General features: G+C 36.4%; 1 protein-coding gene across 1 annotated transcript in view; it reads left to right on the top strand.

Annotated features, from left to right (window-relative positions):
• The window catches only part of LARS2 (leucyl-tRNA synthetase 2, mitochondrial), a 93136-nt gene that overhangs the window by 39561 nt on the left and 27411 nt on the right, over nucleotides 1-26164 (top strand). Inside the window, exons 8-14 of the mRNA XM_021386851.1 lie at nucleotides 5103-5210; nucleotides 6382-6541; nucleotides 10058-10162; nucleotides 13116-13231; nucleotides 14001-14284; nucleotides 17615-17713; nucleotides 20480-20617. Coding sequence (XP_021242526.1) covers nucleotides 5103-5210; nucleotides 6382-6541; nucleotides 10058-10162; nucleotides 13116-13231; nucleotides 14001-14284; nucleotides 17615-17713; nucleotides 20480-20617 — 1010 coding nt within the window. The remainder of the gene's footprint in view (nucleotides 1-5102; nucleotides 5211-6381; nucleotides 6542-10057; nucleotides 10163-13115; nucleotides 13232-14000; nucleotides 14285-17614; nucleotides 17714-20479; nucleotides 20618-26164) is intronic.

Genomic DNA, 26164 nt, shown 5'->3' with positions numbered 1-26164 from the left:
CATGCACGGAGATCACAGGCCTGCACTCACACTGTGCGGCCACAGTGGAATACATCACTCGTGTCCAGGTAGGCATGAAGAACTGACGTCTTGGCAAGGAGAAGGGAAGAGGGAACCCATCACCGAGTTCCCAGCTCAGCTCTACTCCATTCCAAATATACGCTGAACTAGCCTGCTGCGCCCCTGCCCGTCCTCCTTCCTTATTCTGCCAAACTGCTGCCGAGGGATTCCCAAAGCAGACAGACGACACAGGTACATAGCTGCCACTGGTGATTCTCTAACGCCAGAGACCATTTTCTTTGTAGCTTCCTGCTGAATCCTTGCGAGAGGCAGCCTGCTACACTACTGTTCTTCCATGCTGACCTTCAGCAGGCCCATTTGATTGCATCTCTCCATTTGACCACCACACTTGATTTTATACCTTTGCTACTAACCCACCGGAACTTAGGGCCACCGGTTTGGGGACCAAAATGACCCCTCACTGTAGGTTGACCCTTGACTTGAGGGGCTAGAGCAGAGAAAGCTTTCACGTACAGTCACCATAACTATGCAAACGCCTGTTTGGCAAGAGCTTTCTCCTGTGTGTCCCTGCAGGTGTAAAGATTTTATGACTCGTGACACACTCCAATTATTACTTTATATATGTTTTCAATATCCTTCACATCTGGGAAATAAGAGTCAAGGGTAACCTATGACATTACCGACAGTAACTGCTGAAGGTAAAAAGAAAATAGCCAAATAAAAAAGCCTACCACCACCAACAAAACAAGCAAAACAAGAAGACTTTTAAAACTACTAGCAGAAGCTGTACCACATAATCACAGTTGGAACTGTGCAATAGAATGCAAAATAAAATAGTAGGCAGCTTAAATTTAATTTCCTGTACTTTTGTTAGTATATTAAGTTTTATTAAATGATTTTGTGTAATCTTTAGTTTATATTTCGATACTCTTTTGGGAGCTTGGTAAAACAAAGTGAATAATTTTGTTTTAATCCAAACAGATCTTGAATTTTTTTTTTTTACTTTTCCTTAAAAAAATGCTTCTGCTTTTAATTTTAATTTTGTTTAGTAAAAGACAATTTTGTTTTGCTGTTTAATTGAATGCTTTTGAAATGAAACCTTCTGCAATGTTTTTATTTTAGTCTTCATGTTAAGAAGCAAATTTGTGAAACTTCATCAGAGTGAATTCAATCAGAGTAAATTTTTAGCTTTATAACTTTATATCTAATGTTTCATTTTATTGCATTTATTACCACAAAGAAGCTGAAATACTCTTATTCTGTATGAAATTAATGGCAGGCATGGCTCATATCAAAATTTTTTTTCCCAAAGTCAGAGAGTGAATTTTTTAGGTGCTGATTAGAATCCACCCTGTTTGAACTACAAGCAGGGGAACTTTTGGAAGTGAGATCCTCTTGGGAAATTATAAAACATTTCTATTGTTTGGTTTTAATGTTCTCTTTTGTCTGAAGACTACTAAGTATCTAAAAGTTGTCTCTCCATAAATCTTCAACAGACCAAACAGTGGGGTATGTGAAATTGGTTATCCGCTTTATGGATGCCTCATTTCTAGTTTTGGACTTGGTCATCATTACCCATGATGAATTTACAGCAAACTCATCTTGTTTTTATGACTCTCTGATCATCTGTACTGGTTGACTTTCGTCTTTTAGCTACACCAGAATTTTCTAGTTGCTTTGAAAGAGTAAAACAGTCCTGTGGAGCATTAGTTTATCTTCTACTTCTGCAGCACCTAAGTCAATATTTCCTAAAGATATAGGTGCCTTGAAGGATGTTCTTAGCCCTAAATGTAGCTTTGATTTCTCACACTTTTTTTTTTCCTGAGTCTGTCTATTTTCAGATCTGTAAGACTGCCAGAATGTATTTATACTTGTGGTGGTTTCACCCTGATGGCCAATTAAACTCTGCCACACCTCTCTCACTTCCCCTCCTCAAAGGAAGATGGGGGGGAGAAAATATGATGGAAAAAAAAAAAGACTGCAGGCTGAGATAAAGATAATTTAGTTAAAGAAAAAAGAAAGGGGAAAAAAAAAAGCAAAGGCCATGTGAAATCAAAGAGAGAGAAAACTATTCTATTACTTCTCATCAGCAAACAATGTTCAGCCACATCTTGGGAAGCAGGGCCTCGATACACATGGCAGTTGTTCAGGAGGACAACATCTTCTTCAATCTCCTGTTGTTTGTCTTTTTCTGTACTACCGAGTCACCAGATCTTGTAGCTCAGGCTCTTGGGCTATGTACATACCTTCAGGAATCAGAATTTTGGTCTAAGGAATCGTACCAGTGATTGCAAAATAATAATTGGCAGCAAGATTAATCAAACTAACTTAATTCAAAAGATGTTTTTACCAAATACATCAGTGACTTTTAAAGTAGAAAATGGAAGCAAGATTCATGGAGACAATATTTAACATTTCAAAAGATAGTTTGTACTGTTCAGAAGGTATGTGCTAGCTTAGGTCAGTTTCAATTTAAAGAGTTTCACGTAACCAAACAGTCTATGCATATATTTATATTTTTTTAGAGTGTAATGCAATTGAAGATGAAAAAATTTCACTTTCCCTTAAACAGTTTTTAAAAGCCTCCTCATTTGCACAGAATATAAATTTTTACAGGTGAATGTAAAAGTGCATCAATGTGTGCAAGGATTAATGTGCTTTTCTACTTTCCTGTTAGTGTCTATCCTAGGTTAATTTACCATCCAGTAACAGTTACTATAATGATTTATGTGTACATCTGTACAGTTTTTTGCCTTCATCACGCTATACAAAGTGATCGTGTTTTGCATGTTGTTGTTTTCCTACTTCATTTGCCGTTCATAGCCTTGACAAGAAGCCAAAGCAGTGTGTTGAGTACAAAGAACACAGAATCATAATTCCATGTTGATTTTTTTTTTTTTTTGGTCGCACTATACAACTATTCATGTACACATTAAGGTGTGAAGGGTTATTGTTTCCAAACTCTGCTAGGCTGTGACACAACATGGAAGAAGCTTTGTTATCTTAATTCAGGTGAAGCAAAGTTGGCTCTCTTGGCTCTTAAACATTGTGTTTAACTGCATGAAGCAATTGCATTGTGAAGAGAATAATTGGGCTCAGACGAACGATAGCCTATAGCTCCTGATCAAGCCTGCTAAGTAGAGTTAAAATCGTTAACATACTGGTATTAAGGATCTTGATGTATTAATCCTACAGTGAAAAATCTAGGCAGTTTTTCTGGCAAGCAATTACAGGCCATGCAGTTTCAGTGGAGCACATGCACACTTCAATGTTTCCGCCAGCAAAAATGAAATGTAGATAAGGAAGGATGTCCAAATAGAGATTTTATAAGAATCTGCTTAATGTGTCCAACCAGTTCTGTGTATTGGCCCAATTTCATACTTTCTAAATTGCATAAAATTCTTCCAAAGAATGTCTCCAAGTATAGTATATATAACGAGATATTTCTTATTGTTTGGTAGATATATTTATACATGGATTATTCACAGCAAATAAGTCTCAGTTGTGTCTGAGACCTTTAAATTAATGAGAATAAGGAGATTTGAGCAATCTCTGTGATGCAGTACACTTGCAGTTGTGAACTAAAGCTCATCATAGTTACAGTATGATTATAAACCTTCCAAAACTTTACCTTACTTTTATTTATAAATCATCAGAGAAGGAATTTGATTCTTAATGATGTAGAAACCTATCTAAATCACAAATGGTGATGTAATAGTATGATTTATGAACTATATGTCCTTTATTTTACTTTGAGTGATGGGTATATGACAGAGTGTTAACTAGAATGTAATCCTTTAAACATCTTTTATGCATCTCATTTTACTAATATGAATTTTATATTCACTAAGTATCCTCCTTCCAACTATTTAATTTGAGCAGCATATAGTGTATAGTGTCCATCTTTGTGGGTTGCTAGCAGTTAATGAGATAATAAAGAGCTTGTATGTTTGATGTTGGAGTCATAGATAATGAAAAAATTACTCAGCATACTCAACATGTTGCCTTATTCTGAGATTTTAACTGTAATTGTTCAGCATATCTACCATCTGTCCTAGTGACTCATGCCTCTAGCTGTACTTCTGCCAAAGTAAAGATTTTGGACAGTTACGGAATATTCATTATAAAAGTTTCGAGTGTTTTGAAGTGAAAATTGAGTTGAACTTTAAGTTATCTAACCCTTTGTACCTCTTCTCCTTTAATTTTCTATAGATTTATTTTCCTAAGTACTGGCTCAAATTTTTTAGGCAAATAGTAGTTGGAGTAGTCCATCATGCTTCCATACCATACATTAGAAAGCACATGAATGTATGGGTCTGTCTCTTGCTGAGTATAGATGTTCATAGACATTATAGGTCTGGCTGTGGGACATACTAGCAAACAAAGGAGCCAACATTTCATTTTTGCTCTGCTCTTTTTTTCAAAGCTGTTCTAATTTAATTATATTTTGAATGTAATGTAAACCCTTATTATTATGGTTCGGTTTCTTATTTGTATGGCATCACATCAACCTGAAGATCCTCCTCAGTTTTACAGCCTATTGTGCTCGATAAAAGATCGGTAAGAAATATGAAAAGTGGATAGGCAGCTGGATAATGTCTTGCCATTTTAAGTCAGAGCTTGAAAATTTTAGGACACGTAATTGCTTTTGTCTGACTGCCATCTCCAAACTATTGTTTAGAACAACTAATACATTTGTAGCCGTCATACCTGAAAGCACGTCTTATTTATCTGTAGTTGTGTTCAGCTAATTAGGTTGCTTGCAGTTCCTACAATTTACACCCATTAGGAATATTTTCTGTGTTTATTTTCACTCATGGGTTCTGTGCTTGAGGTTCAGTCTGTTCAAAATTATGTCCTCTTTTAGTAACAATAGGGTATCTGTGGGACACATTGTACCTCTGACATGTGCCGTGTTAATTTTACTCTCAAAGAGATTAATTTGAGGCAGTATAAAAATATCTCTTCCTGTCTTTTACCAGCACCTTACTGTTTTTCTGTTAGTTATAATTAAACCCATAATCTTAATTTTCATGCTTATGAAAGCTGAACATCATATTTTTTTTCTTTTATTGCATCAGGATATGTTTGATGCTTTGTCTGACCTCCCTGAGTGGTATGGTATAAAAGAAATGCAAGCAAATTGGATAGGTGACTGTGCTGGATGTTCTTTTGACTTCTTGCTGAAGGTGAGTCAGAATTTTCGATGCTGCTGTCTTGTCTATGCTGAAGACAACCCCTGAAATGCATGATGGGATGGATTTTCAGATCTAAAAAGCTTAAAACCTACAAAAGGATATTACATGTTCATGCCCAGACCTGCACTGATTCCTGAAGAACATTTGTTTGTTGGAGTAATATTCCCTCTTGTCCTGCTTAGGAAAGCATTTGTGTGTTCAGCTGAAAAACTGGATGAAAACTGTATTAGTGCAAAAATACATGCCAGCTAATAAGTTGTTTTTTATCAATTATTTCTGAAAATGTATATCAATACCTGCTGTAGAACAATCTCCGATGACCCCCATGCACTCCACAGTTAATTCACATGGAACATATAAAAGTAGTAATTCTTAAGCAGCCTTCTGGGTTTATTACTTCTATGTCCAGTTTCTTTAATGTAGTGCCAACTTTTCCAGCTTTTATAAATTTATTCCTGTACATAAGTTGCAACATTGACTTCATCAAAGAAGTGTGGTAGAAAGCCCAAAAGCTGAAAAAATCTAAAGTTCTCTTTAAATTTCAGAGGCAGCATCTCATTTAGGTGAGCTTGGCTATTGCCATTCATCAGAAACAGGACGTGTATATTAAAAGTGAATAGAATGACTTAACTAGAGAATGAATCTGGCTCTACAGTGCAATGACATATTACACATGATTTTACAATATTTATTTACTTATATTTATTTACTTAAATAAATTATAAAGCAAAATTCTACATGTCTTAGAAGTACATTTTTGTCAGAATTTGATTCTGGAGACTTCATGTAGTAGGAATGTACGGGATAAAATGGGATGGGTGGTGCCTGTGAGCACCTGGGGAGGAGCCGGGGGGGTCACGGGTATACGGGGTGGTCGCGTGTATGGGTATAAGTAGCCTTGTTGCGCAGCATTAAAGTGGCATTTCGGCACTATATACCGTGTATGTGTCCCATATGTCCCTGCACGTGGAGGTGCAGACGGAAGGGAAGCCTTAGTACATTGTCGCAGGCAACAGAATGTGTCTGGCTTTGGTATTTAGAATTACATATTTCTACAAAGTGTTGTAAATTTGTTAACTGCAGAAGTAGGAAGGGAAATTTAAAACCACTATACTTCTAATGGAGAAAAAAACATCTGGGACATTTTCGTCTTTTTTTTCAGGTTAATGGTGAAGTAACAGGAGAGAAGCTAGCAGCTTACACGTACACTCCTGAAGCCATTTATGGAGCTTCCCATTTATATATCTTACCAAGTCATAGACTGCTGCATGGAAATAGCACTCTGAAGGAAGTCTTTCAGAGGGAGTTCATCCCAGGGAAAGGTGATATTTTTCTCATTCTGCACTTTGTTGCAAAAGAGTATCAGTCTTAGAGAATGATCTTCAGAAAATGTGAGTCCAGCTGAGCATAAACTGTTCCTGTTGAGAGGGAACATTTCCTTTTCATCTTTTGTACATGTCAGATTGTATCACAAAAGCCTATCTTGACTTCAGATATGGTAATAGTAGCTATGTTCGAATTCTTACTTTTTATAATATCTGTAAAACTCCACAGTATATAAAAGTAATGGAACAGATTCTTGTTTCCTCATATGATAGAAGTGAGTAGTCAAAATCTGACTATGAGAGTACATTGCACATCTCACTGCTGTATGGTAATTTGTCATTAGCACAGACTGTGGAACTAGCTCTTGCACGAGCAATGATCTCTTCCCTATATAGAGACTACGTAGAGGACTTCAGATGATTAGTGCATAGCAGAGTGGATCATTGATGTATAGCAAAGTAATACTGTGCTGTAGAGATCCACATTTAATACAAGATTCCAATTAAGTAAATTCAGAGTAGCCCTATAGTAAGTCCTGGCATACACATACAATTAAGAGGTAATTCTTTTCATTAATTTGTGTTAATTGGTTTCCTGTATGTTTCTACCACATACTCTGTACTCAGCATCCTTGGCCTACTATTTTTTATTGTTTGGAAAACCTGAAAATTACTAGAGTTAATACAAAGTGCACTAAATATGTTTTTTTTTCCACTTCAGGCTAGTGTTCTTTTCTAAAATGTGGCTAAAAATGTGGCTTCGTTGTCCATATGACATCCAGTATCAATAGAAAATGAAATAGGAATCTTATGGAAAATTATTGGAGTTGCTAAAAAACTGCTTTATTTTTGAATGTTTAGTTTCTATAATCTTAATAAAGTTTGCTTGGTAGCAGAAAAAAATGTTTCAGAGCTGAGCAAAGCTTAAGGAACAAAATAATAAATTATTAGTTCATTTAGTTCAGAAAATCAAAGCTCTGTCCTCAGAAATGCACATTCATGTATGTGCCTGTACCTTTGATACATCTTTTGCTTTAAGTGCAAAACTTGTTTTTAGTAAGGCGAACAGCATAATTTTATATTAATTTTGCAAAGAAATACTTGAAAGGCATTTTTTGGTTTCTGTTAACATTGAACTTCACCTTTTGGCTGAGCAATGTTAAATAATTTCATCCAGAATAACAGCCATAAGACACTGAAAATGTGGCTTTGAAATGGAAACAGTTCCAGAATCATTACTATTGTTGTGTACTCCTGCTGCTTGTAGAAGTACTTACTTGCATTCTTCAGTTGAAATTGGATGATACTTTGTACAGTTCCTTGAGCATTTCAAAGGCACAGAATGATATTTTCCAAAGAAGAGAACATAAAAGAGGAGAATTCCTACATGGTCTTTTGGGTTTGCATTTCAGCCATACTACTTATGAAGGGTCTACAATGACATGTAGACGCGAAGTCAAAAGAAATGTAGGCTTTGGATAGACCATATTTTCATCATTAACTAGATAAAAACAATCATCAATAATAAAATATGTATATTTTTATCTCTGTTGTTTTCTTTTCAGCTGAGGTAGTCTTGCTTTCTTTCCCTTTTGTTGCTTTCTTGTCCTTTCTTTTTTCACTGTATGTTGTCATTTAAATAATTAGAATGATATGTTCTTATGTTTTCTAGGTGAGAAAAAATGATGTAGTATGCCAAAGTAATTTAAGGTTCTTATAGTTGTACTCTTTGAGTATAGATCTGTATTTTATCAGAGCTATCCTTCTCTGTTACATTAGGGCTATTATCATTGAAATAGAAGTGAGCAACCAGTTTTCAGAAACTCATTTTTTTATCCAAGAAAAATATATGTTAACCTAGAATCTGGTAAGTCTCCTAGTTTTACCAGTGTGAGGTGTCTGAAATAAAGACTTGACCCTTATATTGTTCATTAACTCGTTATAATACCAGACATACATTCTTTTACATTTGTAACTGTAGTTTCATTTCTTTACTGCTATTGTAATAAAGATGTGAGCAGATGAGTAAAAGAAAGAATGTCTTTGTAAACTGGAGAATTACTAGTTTGGGTTCCAGCATAAAATCAAAATTAATGCTGTGTGGAAGAGAGAAGTTATTTTTAAAAGTAGACTGCCCTACCCACTCTGCTTCCTGTTCACGATGCTTGTTGCTTATTTATTTTAAAAAAGTGAAAGTACTTCCTCTGTACTTCTTTTAAACAGCAGGAAAGCTAAGTGCAATGATTTGAACATAAGAAATTTGCTCTAGAATACGGATATCTTAGAGACCTGAAATTTTAAAAAATAGTAGTCAAAGTAACTAAGTATTTTGTTTGTGTTAAAAAGACTGATGAGATATAGTAACCCTATTCTGTAATGTACTGTTATTTTATTTCAAGCAGACTTTGTGCATAGCAGTACAAGCCTTTTTTCTATTTTCCTTGGCTTTCCACAAAGATAGGTGAAAGAAGACTCCATAGTGGTCTGTATTTTTGTTATCACGTAGAGTCAGATCCCTGAAGCAGCAATTTTGTGCCCCATCCCTGCAAAATAAGAATTAATTTCATCTACTGTATGTAAGTCTCTAAAATTAGATCTTAAAAGTGAGGCCTTTTATACTTTCACTGACTACTAAAAGTCCCGAGACTCTGTTTCCCAAGAACAGGCATATTAGCACAGAACCTTTGGCTTTCTTTACTGTTGCATAGCATGATGTGCAATTGTTAACATACATGACTGAGTTTAAAAAGCATTAGCTCTTTACATATAAGTTTGGGAGCTGCTTTAAGCTGTAAAGGCACTACAGTTTTAGAAATGTGTCCAAATTGAGATTTGCGTTTTGAGTCCCCCAAGTTTAGAGTTTTTGGATTAGATCTTCTTCTTATCAGGCCAGCAAAGTAACACAATGTCAGTTTAGTTTATCACTGTTCTCACCCTTCATTCTCTATTTCTCTGTCTCCCCCTTCCCTGTAGACGTTTCATTCCAGGATTGATATAAGCCAATTTCTAATATCAATGTGAATATTCTGTTTTGAAATCAATGAGTTATTTAGATTTTCTTCTTACATTGGTCACTGCTGTGTAGAAGAGCAAGTCATAAGTATATCTATGCTCCCCATCTGTTTCATCTGAGTAACTGAATGTTTTTGCTGAATTTTGAAATAATGCTTGTGACTCTGCAGTTCACAACTTAATAGAGTAAATTCTTGCAACTTTGAAGCAAGCCTGCCTTTTGGTCAAGGACTCAATTTTTTTTTTTTGAATTTCAATCCAAATCTCACTTTGCTTCTTATTCAAATTCAGGTGTTTGTTATGTTTTCTAGTCATGAAAACGTATCAGTTAGTGAAGATTTTAATACCTGTGAACTTTTTAGAAATGCATTTAGGTTTTTCATTTTCTTCTTTTAAAAAAATTGTAATATAAATTTATTGTATAAGCTGAGTTTTAATAGTAAGTAATGTTCTTAGCATATCTTCTGCCATATTTTACTTACCATGATCATTTGTTTTCAGACTCTCTTACTTCTGTGACAGCTGTGAACTTGCTTACGAATCAAGAGATTCCTGTGGTAATCTCAGCAAAAACAAGTTTTGAGAATTATCTCGATACTAAAATAGGTATGCAACAATTATTGTGTAAGTGGAATACAATAGTTTTCAGCTTCTATGCTGGAGCACCAAATGCTTCTGTGATAAATCTTTGAAGAAGGATGGGAAAAGCAGCTGTGTGGAATCTGTCTGGGAGAGTTATTTGCAAGATGATATATTTTAATGGAAATATCATAAAATTAGTTCATTTAGTGAGCTAAATTTAGGGATCTGTATAACTTAAGAGGACTGATTACCCATAGGGCACGTTTATTTGTTTCTCACCATTCTTAATCAAAACAGAACTGTACCATTGTTTGACATAAATATTTTGCAAACAACCCAGATTATTTGCTTTTTTAACAAAATTTTGTCATATGTTTATGTAAATTATATGCGTATTTAAAGAGAAATGTTTCAAAGAGGTTTCCCCCAGTAAACATACAAAACTTCCAAGTTTGACTTTTATCTGATAATATTTGTGTTGAGATCAGGAGAATAATTCAGAATAGGTAAGAATTCTGTTCAGGTAGTCCTGGACAATTACCTTAGGCCCTTTCTCTAAAGGAGCTGTTCCCATAACTTTAGGCCCCTAATTTAGGATTGAGGTTCCGTAAGCAGAGAGGGAAAGGCATTGATAGGGCATCATCTGAATTTACTGAAATGATCTTAAAGTTGTCCTATGAAGCAGCCCACTTTACTCCTTTCCTGCACGAGGAGCCTAGTACTTCAACCTAGACAGGTAAGTTCATATGATTAGATGATGTGACAGCGGTTCTAAGTAAAAATTTGAGGTTGCACTAACTTTTACTAATTTTGTCCATTTTAATCTGCAGGGTTTATCTTTATCAATAGTGCATACCAAGCTTTTCTCTGACTGTTGGATTTTCACTATGGTTTCATCTCAGTTGAAATAAACAAGCAACATGCTGTGCCAGTACTAATAGGACATAGTTCTTAATCCTTTGCCCCCCTCGTTACAACACCTTCCTTATTCTTTAACTCTCCTTTGTTGCCTCCCTGTGGTTGTTATTTCTGCCCTGGTTCTACTACTTCTATTTCCTTTACGCTACTGCCAGTGTTGGCTTTTGCTGCACAGCAGCTGAACCAGCTGACTGTGGAGAACCGCTCAGGTGTCTGTGCCATGCTACTAAGTGCTACTGTTACTGAGAACATTATGCAAAAGTGTCTTGGATGACCCTCACAAGGCTGATGGAAATCATTCACGTGGGCTGTATACCTTACTTACAATATGTTCGCATCTCTCACTTCAGGAGTGAATCTGTTTTTGAAAACTAGAACCTTCCCTTGTGTACAAGAAGCCAAATAATTGAGATTCCTAATGTCTTACTTTTCATTAAAGGCTTCCAGCTTGTTCACAGGCATGTACTTTGGCCTTAAGTCTATTGGAAACAGCCCAGGTCTTTGCAGGAAGTTCTGAATGCCAGCTATTGAGCTTTGTGAAAGTACATTAGTAGCATCATCATTTCAACAGAAGGAGCACCAAAAAGTGGGATATCCTTTTTTCCACTTGTAGAGCATATTGTGAAGCCAGCTGTTGTAGACTGCAGGGTTCTTTGACAGATTAGCATACATAGATGATGCTGTAACAGAGCCTTTACATTGCTAGAGCTTATTTCTGCTGAAAAGATTAAATAGTGGTTTTGTCTTTTGTTAGGGAGTTACCTGCCATAGGGGAACTGTGCTTGGTTTTCTTGAGTTTTCTGCTTCTGAATTTCCATGTGTTAACAGAATTTATGTATTTACATATTTACCATAGCAAACATTTCACTGCCTAAAGAAAGATGCTTGATACACTGGTTTTGAATCAAATAGATTGTATGTTAATAATTTTAATGTGTTTAGCAATATTTTGAGAGTTATTACAGTTTTCACCAACCTGATGTTTGCACTGGGTTGTTGGAATAAGCTTCTTTGCCTTTTAAAGATGACAATGATTGTGCAAGATTGTTCAAAATATTAAATGAATTATTCCCAAAGGGAAAAGATATTTAGAATAATATATCTCAGTGTGGAAATAATACATCTGATACTAACAGATTTATTCTGAAATAATATTGAAATAATAAAATTACAAATTTCTTAACTCACTCTGAAAGACAGTCCTCCAAAGTAGAAAAAAACGTGTATTTTAAAATACCTGCAGCAAAATCAGAGGGAAGATGTCCTCATCAATCAGTATGAGTGAGAAATATTTAAAGATAATATGTCATTTTGTGATGCTGGTGAATTACTGTAATAAAAGAAGTGAGTTAGGGGAACATGTATTCAAGATGTGTGGCCAACCTGAATAATGAGATGTGAAAAAAGATTACACATCAGGTGCTTTAAATACAGTGACTTCTAGGACTTAATTTGACAATAGGAAGTGCTCTCACTGGCTATATTCTGAATAGAAATTTGATGTTATTCAAATTGTTTTATTGAGACTATAGACAAATTATGTGTTTCTTAATGGGTTCAAAGATAGTAATGTTAGAGACAACTGTGTTCTGGTAAATTTTAATACACTATTACAGAAGAAAGAGATGACGTACTATTAAAACAAGAGGAATCTTTAACCTATTTGTTTAGTGTTTGTCATATTAGCAAATTGAATTCAAATTTGTATTATTTAAATACATCCTTGTTATATCTAGTAAATATAACTGTATTTAAAGATAATTATTCATCTAAATTGTATTGCTTTATTTTTAGACTTTTTCTGAACTATCTAATTTTCAGCCTGTTCTGAGATAGGACATTGATTAACATTTGAATTACTGAGAAAATGTGTCTATAATGATTGCTATTTGAATTTCACTGCTTAAAAAGCAGAAAAACATTTTGATTGTTCGTACATTTTCAAACTCTTGAGCGAACATAAATCATTAGAAGGAGAGTTTCATAGAAATAAAATGTTTTGTCCTCAAAATGATGATTGATACCCATGTTAGTCAATTCCAGATATTTTTTTCCCTAGGAATTCCTAGTACTAGTGTAGAAGATGCTGCAGTAGCTAAGAATCTGAGCATTTATTTCACTGAAGTCATTGAAAAACTGCCAAATGGTTTGGAGAAAGTCATTAATTCCGGGGAGGTGAGTATACAAGTTTGAAGATCTTTCCAACTTATGATATATCAGTGTAAACTGTATTCTTGAATGTGCCATACAATGCACGATTACTGGGATTTCTATTTTTTTAAAAGAGATAGGTAGGTGTATGCTACCGAATTTCCAAAAATTTAGTCATAGAATCATACAATCAGAATACATAATAGTTTGAGTTTGAAGGGGCATTAAACACCATCCAGTTCCAATCCTCCTGCCATGGGCAGGTATGCTGCGCAGTAGATCAAGTTTGAAAGACGCAATTGGTAGAGTATGAACTTCGTGTCTACTGTTAGATGAAAGGTAGGGTCTAAATGTTTAAGATGTGTTTGAAAGCAATAAATACAGTAACCCAAAATGAACACAGAAAAATGGTTTACCCTTCAAGTTTTCTCAGTCTACACCTTGTACTGGTGAACTTTTGGAAGTTTCAACATAAAGCAGTTGATTAAAATATCAGCAGTGAATGCAGTTGTCCACCAGTAAAGGCTGAAGGGATCTTTCTCAGCATTGTTCTATTCAGACTGTCGAGAACATTATCATTAGAGCAAGATTCTTTAAATAAATCAAGTAGCTGGTACGTGAATAGTCTCTTGGATAGGAGGATATTAAGAAATAGGAAGGGGAACATTCATGTGAGGCTCATAAACTGTATTTTTCTGAAATTACATTTGTGAAATTTTGTCTATTCTTGCATTTTCACTGATAGGAAGTACGAGTTTTTTCATGTTCTTCTGTTTCTCTTTTTCCTAATCAGTTCACAGGCATGACTCGACAAGACGCTTTAAAAGCTCTTACGCAGCAGGCGAAAAATAAAGGAATAGGAGGAGACCTAGTGAGTGACAAATTAAGAGACTGGTTAATATCTCGACAGCGGTACTGGGGAACGCCTATTCCTGTCATCCACTGCCAAACTTGTGGCACTGTCCCGGTACCTTATGAAGACTTACCTGTGGTGTTGCCCAATGTAACCACTTTTACAGGGAAGGGAGCCTCACCTTTAGAAACAGTTCCAGAATGGGTGAACTGTGCCTGTCCAAGGTGAGAGAATGCTGCATTTACTGCAAAGTGGGAGAGATCTCTTTGTACTTGCATGTTTCATGTGCTCTTTCTATAAGTGTTGACAACTTAGCGCTCTGACACAGAATACTCTTCCAGAAGGATATTTAATCTGACCCAGTGTTGTTTTTTTTTTCTTACATATTCTGTAAAACTGTATTTGCAACAGACACCTACTGGTACTTCTTTGTAAACAAGCTGAAGCAAACCTCACTCTTCTTATTTGGAAGAAAGATAATAGGGAAGACAGAATTATTTTCTGCATGCACTCCATTTCTTAACAGTATTTCTCACTTCATTTACTGCAAGAATTCCCATTATCTTTCACCAGCAGAGCTCATATACAGCTTATAGTGCTCATTTAACTATTTCCTTTTGGTAAGGAAACTAAGATCATATTCATTTTCTTAATAATAGTCCAGCAATAAGGTAATACCTCAGCAATATCATTCTTTACTGCAAAGAATCACATTCACTCTACATTACAGATGACAGCATGCAATTCAAATTGAAGGAGATACTAAGTATGTGCATCTTGTCTATGTTGTAATGTTTATTTGTAATAGCCCAACTATTAAGGAAATGAAACAGGTTAAATTAAGTAGCAAGAGATATGTCATGAAAATCAGATATCTGATCTTGAGGACTGCTTAAATTCTGTGTCCTCTGAGATGTATGTCTATGTTCTGCAGAAGGAACTTTCAGAACATGAGTTATCCCAGTGAAGTTTTTCATCAGCGGTGTAATGTAATATTACTGCTAACAGACTGACCAAATGGAAAGTACGTTGTCAGGCTGCCAGGCAAGAGGACCAGACATAAATGGCCTCATAGGGGTCTCATTGATAATGCAGCAGTTTGACAATATCTCACTTTCACATTTGCAGGGTAGAATGTTGATATGGTTTTAATTTCTAACTAGGTAGTTTAGGCAAAGCAGTTCTATGATTCTCTGGAAATGTGTATTTTGACCTTTGTTGTTAATGTGTATTTTAAGTCAAACATGCATTTATTTTCATGTTTCTGCACAGAACATTTCTTCTCAGATACGCCTCTTTAAATTTCATATTGTAACCTATTTTAAAGTGTGACTCTTGCAGGGAAGCCTTACTAAACAAGATCCTCAGATTTAGTCATGTCCCCAGGGACGCACAGGTCTAAAATCCCTAATTTTATCTAAAAATATTTCCTGATTTAATTGAAAGTTACTATCTACACTCCTGGCTTCTTCCTGTCCTTAATTCAGATATTGTTAACTTTGCAACAATGTCATTTTGATGTATAACAAATCCTTATTGTTTCTGTGTAATTATTGTGGCCACCCTACCTGAAAGATAATCAAGGGCATTTGTTTAGTCAGAAATAATGACATAGAGGATCAGTTTCTCAGCTTAGAATGTGTTGGTTTATGGAAATTAACTTCTCTTAATTTTAAATTTTATTTGGCTTTGTATTTTTACCTAATTGACATCTGTCTTCAGTATTGATCATCCATTTGTATCTGGTACAGTTTCACATTCTTTAATCTATTGCCTTTGTGTACACAGTCTTCCGTACCTCCTGTTTTCCCTTGCTCTGAGATGTTATGTCATCCCTTCCTTTAGTCCTACTCTCCAGTAATAAGATTTTTTTCATTAATTGCATTTAGTATCTCAAATTAATAAGGAAAGCGAGATGGAAAGTTATGAGTCTGTGAGTACTCACATTTGAGTTACAATAATGTAAGCAATCACGAATGGAAAGAGATGTCTAAGTTATTCATTGTTATACAAGTTCAGGTAATTGTGTTAGTTGTCTGAAGATCATCTAATCAGATTACAGTATTGTGCCTGTTGTATAAATTTTGAAAGATGCCCATGCTGCTTCTGTGTTGGCGAGCCATGTCCATTTAGAGTACAAGCAACAGCAGAGACAGCAGAGGCATAAGGCAGATACAATTGTTATTCAATTACTGCAAAGTATTCTTGATTTTGACTGAAAAGCCCTTCTGTTTCCAGTTTTATTTTGTGTTGGAGAAGTCCCTGCTTATATGTACAATTTAATAAAAGGATTATTCTATATTAAAAAGTAAAATTATTTTGCTGCATTATTCCTGTTGAAAGAAAATCTTGCTGATAGAGATGGATGTGAGGCTGAGACAGAGAGAAGGAAAACACTGAAGGGTGATACTCTCATCAGCCTGCCCTGACAAGCAAAGCTGAAGTATCAGGCGGAAAAGCAGATACAAGTTGCAGCAAAAACATCAGGCTTGATGGTTTTGACTAAAGATGCAGCTGGAAAAATTAAATAGCAACAGTCCATTTATTATGCATGTTTATTATATGTATACATACAATTAAATTTACATGCATTTATAAATTGTATATGTTTGTTACGTATAGCCAGTGGTATTTATTATGCATATTGCATACTAGTTTGCCACAGGCTGCAAAATTTTGTTTTAGAGAGATGTCTTTCTTTTAAGATTAACAGTTGTAAAGAGAGATCATTTGCAACAAATGAAAGTTCATTAAATGCGATGATCAGTGATTATTGACTCCTACAAACAAATAATTTGTTTGGGAGAAATTATAGAAAAATAACCTGAGCTTCTAGAATGCCTGTTAAAGCTATTTCTCAATGCTGCCAGTATAACTCCTTGCAAAAAGAAAGAAAGAAAGAAAGAAAGGAAGGAAGAAAGAAAAGAAAAAGATTTGAAATAATTAAATAATTACAAATTTAAATTGTGCTCCGCGTTCTAGAAGAGATTTGATGCATCTCAGTGAAAGCTGAAATTGAATTAAGTTTCTGTATTTTTTTTTCCTGGAGATTATAAATGGGATCTGCAAAAAACCTTTTTGTAAAGACGATCAGTGAGAGGTAACCACCTGCTCCTTCTGCTGAATGTTTTTAAGATGGTTTGTCTGCTGGTGCCTAACGAGTGAGATATATATTCAGTATTCATTAACTCTATTGCAAAATACTCTTGTCTATGCTATAAGACTTGCTTTATTTCTTTTTTTTTTTAAATAACATTTCTTAAAAAAAATGACAGGAATATGTGATTGAGAAGACTATCTTGTGCTGTACAGTTTTCTGTTATTGCTTCATCTTACAGCTGCTCACACTTCTGGTTTGTATTATGTTTTGTTTGGGAGGGAGGGGGAAGGAGATTGTGTGGTGTTACTTACATTGGAGTTTTTCTGAACGTGGCACTCTTCAAACTCTTTCAGTTTTAAAATTAAATTTCTTCATGGCCATTCCATATGTGTTTATTATTTTGACGAGGTTGACACTTACTTAACAATAGCCGCTGTCTTTCTCTCTTGGTCAGGTGTAAGGCAAAAGCTAGGCGAGAAATTGATACCATGGACACATTTGTGGATTCTGCTTGGTATTACCTGAGATACACAGACCCTCACAACACTGACAGGTAAGGGGTGCAGATACAGAGCTGCCTGGTGGGTAAGCATGTCTTACTGAATAGAAAGGAAGAAAAAGGCCAGATCCACTGGCGCTTCTAGCTTAACTGGCATTGCAGAAGCCAGTTTAAACCTGTACAGTAGCCTGATATTTTTGTCTGCTCTTTGCCCTGCGAGAGCAAAGGGTGGACTAGGAATTGCTCCAAAACTGTGGCATTTGGTTGTTCCTATGCCAGGAGATCTAGAAAAGCAGTATGTGTAGACACTGCTTGTGTAAGTACAGGTGAAAGGGCATTATGAGCCAGGGTATAGTGGAAATGTTCAGCTAAGGGGCTTAAGATGGTTGTTAGAGGAGGATGCTATCAAGACTGACAGCCTACCACGACTCTGAGACTGTAATAAGTTGCTTTGAGCATGTCCTTCCCAGTAATACACTGAGTATGCTGGTGTGTAGACAGGTAGTTCTTTTCCACTGGGAGGAGGAGGGATAGTATGGTGTGACTTCTAGCTGCCAAGAATGACACCTTAATTGACACCTTAAGTCCTTTCTTTTAGAGCTCCAGTAAGTCTTGCTGCTTTGTCATCCACACAACCAAAGTGAGGTGGTGTGAGAGCAAGCTTCTGCCATGTATTACTTTGACTAAATGCATAATTAATAAAAAGAGATTTTTCACGTTCTGTGTATTAGTGTATGCAGCATGGGCAGTGTGGGAAGACAGATGTAGTTATTTAGCCATTTATCTGCTTCACAGTCTGTCTGCATTAGCACTGCTGATATTGCCTTGGGGTGTTGTCTCACCAGCATTAAAGCAGCCTGCACAGAGGCTGACTAAGCTGTCCAAAAGCATTTTACATACACCAGTCAAATTAGTTTGCCACCTACCATGAGTGAATGGATGGCCATTACTGTTTCTTGAATATTTTGAGAGCCATTCTGTAGAGCAGGATGATGGCAGCAAACCTTTGTACTTTTCATACATTGTTCAGTTATTGCGCAGATAAATGGAAAGTGTCTAGTAGATGACATATGTCTTCCTGACAAATTGTGGGAGATAATGAGCTTCACATTGGTGAATGAGTCTTGTAAGGCGTATTTTCCTTTAATTATTGACATTTCCATTTTAGTATTCTTGATGTCCATGTCAAGTGTCTTTGTATACATGGAGTTTGCATGCTTTGAGAAGGTCACATCAAGAATGCCATTCAAATGCCAGGTTTGGCTGCCTGATGTTATGTGCCATAAGAGAAAAATATGCAAGTGTTTTTTCTTGGCTTTTTTTTTTTTTATGTGGAAGAATTAGTGGAACAGTACTACATAGTAATTATGACAGAAAGAGTTGCATTTTTTAGATTTTGATCCCAAATATAAGGCTCTTAGGGGATTGATTATTTACTTATTAATTGCCCAGAGCAGTGTCTGGGCACATACCATATACCAAGTGATTTAGCCAGTTATTTTTTTGCATTGGCAGCACTTGTTCAGTTAAACTGAAGAAAAGTCTTCTGTGAACACTTCTGCTTCACACTGATTATCTTCTAGTGACAGTGTGAATTTATTGTTAATAATATCATTTAAGTTACACAGACTGCTTTCTCTCCAGTGACAGTTTAAAATATGCTGTTGTGCATGAACAAGAAGAAATTTTCCAGCAGCTGAAGATGAAATAGGCATATGCAACATCCAGCTGTCAAAGTAACAGCTTAGTGTAGCCAAATCTGTTTTACATTGAAATAAAAGCATTTGCGCAGATTTCTGTACTAGATTTCTGCCTCCATTTAATTTATTTGTTGGGGTTTTTGGTTTGTTTTTGTTTTTGTCAGTTAAGCTACATGTGCTTAAACTTGTGTTTCTATAAGTCATTTCATAAACCTAGAATTTGGGAGAATTACTCTGATGATTTTAGAACCATGCGAACAACATTAAGTTTAGACTTGTTCCACTGAAGATATGAATTGCATATCTGTGATTTGCGTCTGGGCTCATCTGTGAGGAATGAAGTGTTGCTATCACAAGAATTACAGTTGGAATAATTGAACAAGAGGACAAAATGAGTAAATTTGCTCGAATGGAGCCATGAAATATAGGTCAAAGAACACACAACTAGTATTTTGTAGACAGGAACCCACTACAGTCTATATAGTAATATTTAATAATGCAGAAGGTAATGCTAGGATACCATGCAGGTGGCCTCAGATAATTTAAATAACCACCAACATTTACTGTAAATTCCCAGAGCATCCTCCAGTTTGAGGACGATGACCCATCTGACTGTTTAGAATGCTTTGCGGTGTTGTAATAAGCTGCTACATTGCCCTCTAATGGCAACAATACAGAACTCGACTTAAAAAGTTTATTTTTTTAATCAGACATGTCTTTTGTCTTTCATAGCAATACATTTTTATGTAAAACTTGATGTTGGTCAATAATAAACAGTATAAATGCTAGCCACAGGATGTTGATGAAAAAAGGTGCTATAAATAATGAGCAAATATTTCCATCACGTTCTGAGGTGACATAGGTGAAATCTTAGTTGAACACTCAAAAAATGTGAAAATAATGTTTCTGTGGAGCTGTTTCTCAGTGGAAATTATTTTTCCATAATTTTAATAAGCATGTAGTTTCTTACAAGATTAAAAAGATTGCAAAATAAGTGTCATTATACATGTGTAGATCTCAGTAAGTAGTGGTGTCCAGTCAGATATGATGAGCTACATTAGCAGAGCTGATCTTTCTCTTTCCTGCTGTATTTTCCCTATTATTCTGCTTTTTTTTCCAGGCCCTTTAATCGTGACTTGGCTGACTACTGGATGCCTGTGGATTTGTACATTGGAGGCAAGGAGCATGCAGTTATGCACTTATTCTATGCTAGGTTTTTCAGCCATTTTTGCCATGATCTAAAGATGACCAAACACAAGTAAGCCTTATATATTTCTATAAATATCTTTCAGATCTCATTTACCTTGCAGAAGTGTTATTGGACGCTGTTGTGATCACCTTGCATAAGCCTGAATTTTTCTGCTTGTCAGTCTTGGCTAACTATTTGGTTTCTTGCGGTTAGTTGCGTTTTCTGTACGCGTGCATGCACACCATTTTTGCTACTTGGATATTAATTGTCTCAGAGCAAGTGATAAAATGTTACTGTAGATTTTCAGCCTGCAAAAGCTTACTAGAAACTTCAAGCGTTCTGAATAGTGCTTTTATTTCAAATTAGGTAACCTTCTGCACAGTAATACCATTAATTTCAGTGTAACCATGTATACACACATGGGGGCTGAACAGTGCAAAATAGTTCATAATAGCAAAATAAGTATATTTTTCCCGCTGTCAATTAATCTTTATTCAATTACTTAATTACTTTTAACTACTCTTGTTACTGATACTGTTGTAGTGTTGTAGTGTACTGTTGTACTGTTCATTACCCTTCATTTTGGTTAGGGGTAAAGTTTCAGGCAGGAAAGTGAGTCATTTGATGTTCTATGCTTTGTCCTGCCTGTTTCCCAACTCGGTGTCCTAATTTCCACTCAAATTCTGGCCTTTTTGTACCCTAAAATGCCATCATAGGAGTGCCTCAACTGGGAGGGTACGAGTGGTGGAACAGTGAAATACTCACCTGTTTTCTCTCCCATTCTCCCATCAGCAGAGATGTTTGAATAGATTAAGTCAGAATGAGTGATCTCATGAGAATCACTGCTTGGTAATTTCTGAGCTGGCAACTCCTATGCTTTCATTCTTTACTAGTATCCACTTCTCAAGCTTTATGCAAAAGAGGAACATGACAAACACATGACATAGTCGTTTTGCTACAGTACTAGAATTTAAGTAGCTGACCACCAGAAAAGGATGGAGTAGGTAATGGAGCCACTGGAATATTTCCCTGAGTTATTTCATAATCATTTGATGAAAATGGACGATCGTGTTTTTATCACTCATTCTTGCCTGCAAAATAATTTGCAGTGACATTTATTTGAAATTTTGGTACGGATGATTTCTGAGCCTATGTTTCACTCTGTTGTCTGAAGGAACAGAAGGCTGTTCCTTCTTTGCTGTAGGCTGTTCCATCCTTTCTGTCACTATTTTAGCAGAGAATTTCAGAGGTTTTCCTTGCAAGCAATTTCAGATTTATCAATGCTACAAAGAACTTTTCAATACTGATCTATCTGCCATCTAGTGGAGCTGTAACACAATAGTTCTGGGAGCTGTAACACAATAGTTCTGCTAATCAAATTCTTCTACCTCATTAACTGTGGTGGCTAAAGTACTGTTACTATAAACTGAGACCACAAGGAAAAGGAGGTTTGCTTGCAAAGTAAATGGTCCTCTAGTCTGATGTGCAAGAAAATGAAAATGTGTGGAAAGAGGACAGCTTGGCTGAAAAGGGACTTCTTGAGTGACCTCAAGCACTTAAAATAAATACATGGAGAGTTGAAGCAGACATTGTGATAGGAGAAGAGGGAATGGTTTTAAACTAAAGGAGGAGACCTTTAGATTAGATTTCAGGGGGAAGTTTTTTACTGAGAGAGTGGTGAGATTCTGGCACAGTTTGCCCAGAGAGGTTGTGGGTGCCCTATCCCTGGAGGTTTTTAAGGCCAGGTTGGATGGGGCCCTGGCAATCTGATCTAGTACTTGATATAACAGTTGGCAATCCTGCCTATGGCAGCGGGGTTGGAACTTGATGATCCTTGAGGTCTCTTCCATCCCTGTGATTCTGTGATTCTGTGATTGGCTGTCCCTGGAGGAATGTAAAAGCATTGACTGGGTAGGCACAATGTAATTGATAAAAGCCAAAACTCATCTAGAATTGAACCTTGTGAAGAATGTGAAGGCATTAAGGACTTCTGGAGATACACTGACAGGAATATCAAGGAAAATGTTGTCCTGATACAAAATCAGACAAACAGCATAACAGACTAGTAACAGAAGATACTACCCACTACAGAGTAGGACTGAGTTAGGGATGAGTTAAGGAAATCAGACATGTACAAGTTCATGGGACCAAATGGGATGCATCCAAGGGGTGCTGAAGGAGCTGACCTTTAACATTGTGAGGTGCTGCCTATTGTTCATGAAGGTTGTGGTGAAAGAGGTGATGTCTAACAATAAGATAAATCAGGGAATGCCCCTAGGGACTGGAGAAAGGCAAATGTAAAACTCGTCTTTAAGAACAAACAAGAAGGATGATCCAAATTACTTACAAGCTTGTCAGCCTCACTAGTCCCCAGGTATATTTTGAAGCAAGCACTCCTAGAAGTACTTTTCAGATGCATAAAAGACAATGTAACTGGAAGTAACCACCATGGATTTACCAAGTGTAAACTATGCCCAACTTAATCTCTCTTCCTTTTGTGATTAGATGATTCCCTCTGTGGATGAAGAAAGAGCATTTATTATGTCTCTTGCGAGACTCTTGACACGTTTCTTGTATTTTGGCTTGCAAGATAGAGACTGAATGAGTAGGCTACAACATGGATGGAAAAACTGTCTAGACCATCAGACTCAAAAGGTCAATGGTTTAAAATCTGACTGGTAGTTATTTACAAGTGGTCTTCCTCAGGAGTCATTGCTCAGGCAGATTGTCTATAAAATCTTCATCAACAACCCAGAGAATTTAACAAACTGCACCCTCCACAAGTTAATTGATCACTGCGTACTGAGGGTGGTGCTGACAGGAATCTCTTGAAGTTCAACAAAGACAAATCTAGAGTCCTGCTCATGGAAACAGCATGGACTGGGACAATTATGTGTGAGTATGCACTGCAGAGAAAGGTTTGAGGGATGAAAACCAAGTTGGATGTAATCAGCAGTAGGCATGAGAGTATACTGCTCTGTGTTAGCAGAAGCATGTCCTGAAGTGATTATCTCTGTCCGCTCATTACTCAGGAAGTCGCATCTGGAATATCATGTCCTGTTTTGAGACCCCAAGGGTGAAGGACATTATCACACTGAAGAAGGTCCAGTGGCGGGGCACTAAGGTGGTTGGGGAGTAGAGCTTGTGGCATACAAAGAGAGGCTAAGGGAGCTGGGCATGTTCACCCTGGAGAAGAGAATGCTTAGGAGGGAATCTAACTGCAGTCTACTGCTTCCTAAAGGTGGATTATGGAGAAGATGGAACCAGAGTCTTCTCAGACATGTACAGAGAAATGAAAAGGGGTAACAGTCACAGGCTGCAACAAGGTCCAGAGCTGCACTGAAGGAAAAGATGTGACAGTGAAGGAGGTCAGATACTGGAACAGTTTGTCTGGAGAGTTTGTGTGATCTCTATCATTGGGTATTTCAAAACTCATCTCAGTGGGTCCTGAGCAACCTGTTCTAACTTTGAAGTTAGGTCTGCTGTGAGCAGGGGGTTGGACCAAGTGACCTCCAAAAGGTCCCTTCCAATCTGCATTATTTTAAGGCCTATAGGTCTATTAATTTGGAATGCTGTGACAGACCAGTAGCACCAAAGCTGTGTAAAGTAGATTGGTCTAAATATGGTCAATTTCAGAGGAAAACTCTAACTTTGATGCAAAAAAATGCACAAGAAGCACTGACTATGTCTAGTGACAATAGCAAAGAAAATCAAAACTGCTTTCTGTAGGAATAATTTTCAAGACTGTAGAGAATCCCACCGAGGTCATAGGCAAACTCAAGAAACTTTTACATGTAAAGATATGTTACAGCATTGCCCCCAGGATCTGTTGTTTGTACTGCTTATATATGTATTTAGAATGCAAGATGATTGTAACAAATTCTTCATCATACATAAAATTATTTGCTTGCTTTAGCTCTACAGAAGTTAAAGCATTATGTGTTTTTAAGCCATGAAGTCAAATTAGGTTGTTCTGATATGGAAATTGCAACTCCTCTATGAATACTACCACATGTTTTAAACATGTTTTAGCATTTGTCAGAAGCCACTTGTGCTCAGTCTACTGTTAGGATTGCTCAAGGGCAGGTGTCAGAGACTGGAAAGGTGATCAGAAACAACAAGCTTACTAGTAGGAAGCTCAAAGTCATGGCATTGAAGCCCACAGCTCTGACGGAAAATAAAGTATTAAAAAACACTGCTCTCTACTGCATTCTTGATTTTTCTCTAGCAGCTCAGTTCTGTTCACTGAATAAATTAGTCAAATTCTGCCGCATCTCAGTTAATGAGACCTGCCACCGTTTAACGTGTAACTAGTATTTGGACAAATTTCTGAGATTCCCCCATTATTCTGTAATAGTTTTCATGTTGATGGGTTTTCCTCATTGAAGTCTTCATTGTTTGGCTTTTAACCTCCTTACTTTCAAATTTATTGACATTTTTCCTGTTAGTCTTTAATTCTGTACTAAGGGCTATTAATATAATAATGATATTGAAAACATCAGTTAAAAATGTCAGAGTTCAGATTTGAAAAGCGATCTCCTTGCATATGATACACATTATTACAGTATAAATATTATATGCCATTCATTTACAGATGTCATAGTTGCTTTCGTATCAAATGCAACATTTGGCATCTATAATTGTAAAGGTGTAAATATAGTGTAAATATCTCCTGGAGATTGAGCATGATCTTTTACATATTCTTTTTAATGCATTGAACTGGAGATGAGAAGACAGCATAAGTAGCACCCTCTGGGCACTGATACATGTGACAGATTAAGCTCAAATTATTCCATTTTGTTTTAGCTATCTTTAAACTGCAACAGTTCTGGAATGAATTCGCAAGCCAGCCAGCCCTCCCAGTTGTAATCACCACTGGGAGAGGGGCCATGCATGCAGCTGGCGCCAGCAACTACCTCAACTGTTCCAGCTTAATCTGCCATGGTGAGTGTGTTGACACACTAAGTTACACCTGCTCAACCATGTTATTGCAAGTCAAAGTTGTGTAGAATTTGCCTCTTCCCTAGGCTTTAGTAATCAGTTCTGTTGGATGAATAATTGTAAATGGAATCTAGCACATTCTCCCCGAAGGATTATAAAGCAATAAAAAAGTTTATTGTTGCCATTAATTCAGCAGATTTGACTTCGATAGAGAGCAAATGTGTGGAATTAGAAGGCACTATTTTTACATAGCTGCATTACAGAATAAAAGAAGATACCTGTATGACAGAAGTAGGTTATTCTTTAAAGGAGGTGTATCACAGCTTTTCAAATTTCATTAGGGACTTTATCACAAGTATTGATTTTCAGTAAAAGCACTCAGCTATTGACTGTGTAAAATCTAAATGTTCAATATTGTTTGATCTTTCTTCTGCCTGAAATAATGTCCCTGCAACCCCCTCTTTCATTTCTATTCTGGCTTTCTACAGTATTGCCAGTACCTATGAATCTAACTGCACATTTCATGAGCTTCTGAACTCAGCTGCCAGTGACTGACCAAAGTCTTGTCTTAACTCTAGGGCATGATATTGGGCTCTCCCAGCCTTTCTAAAGATGTGGGATGCAAACGCATTCAGTAAGCTCCCTTTCTAGGGATATCCTTCTGCATCCAGTATT

Source organism: Numida meleagris, chromosome 2 (assembly GCF_002078875.1).
Source record: "Numida meleagris isolate 19003 breed g44 Domestic line chromosome 2, NumMel1.0, whole genome shotgun sequence".
NCBI lineage: Eukaryota > Metazoa > Chordata > Aves > Galliformes > Numididae > Numida > Numida meleagris.
This window is presented reverse-complemented; position numbering and strand designations above follow the sequence as displayed.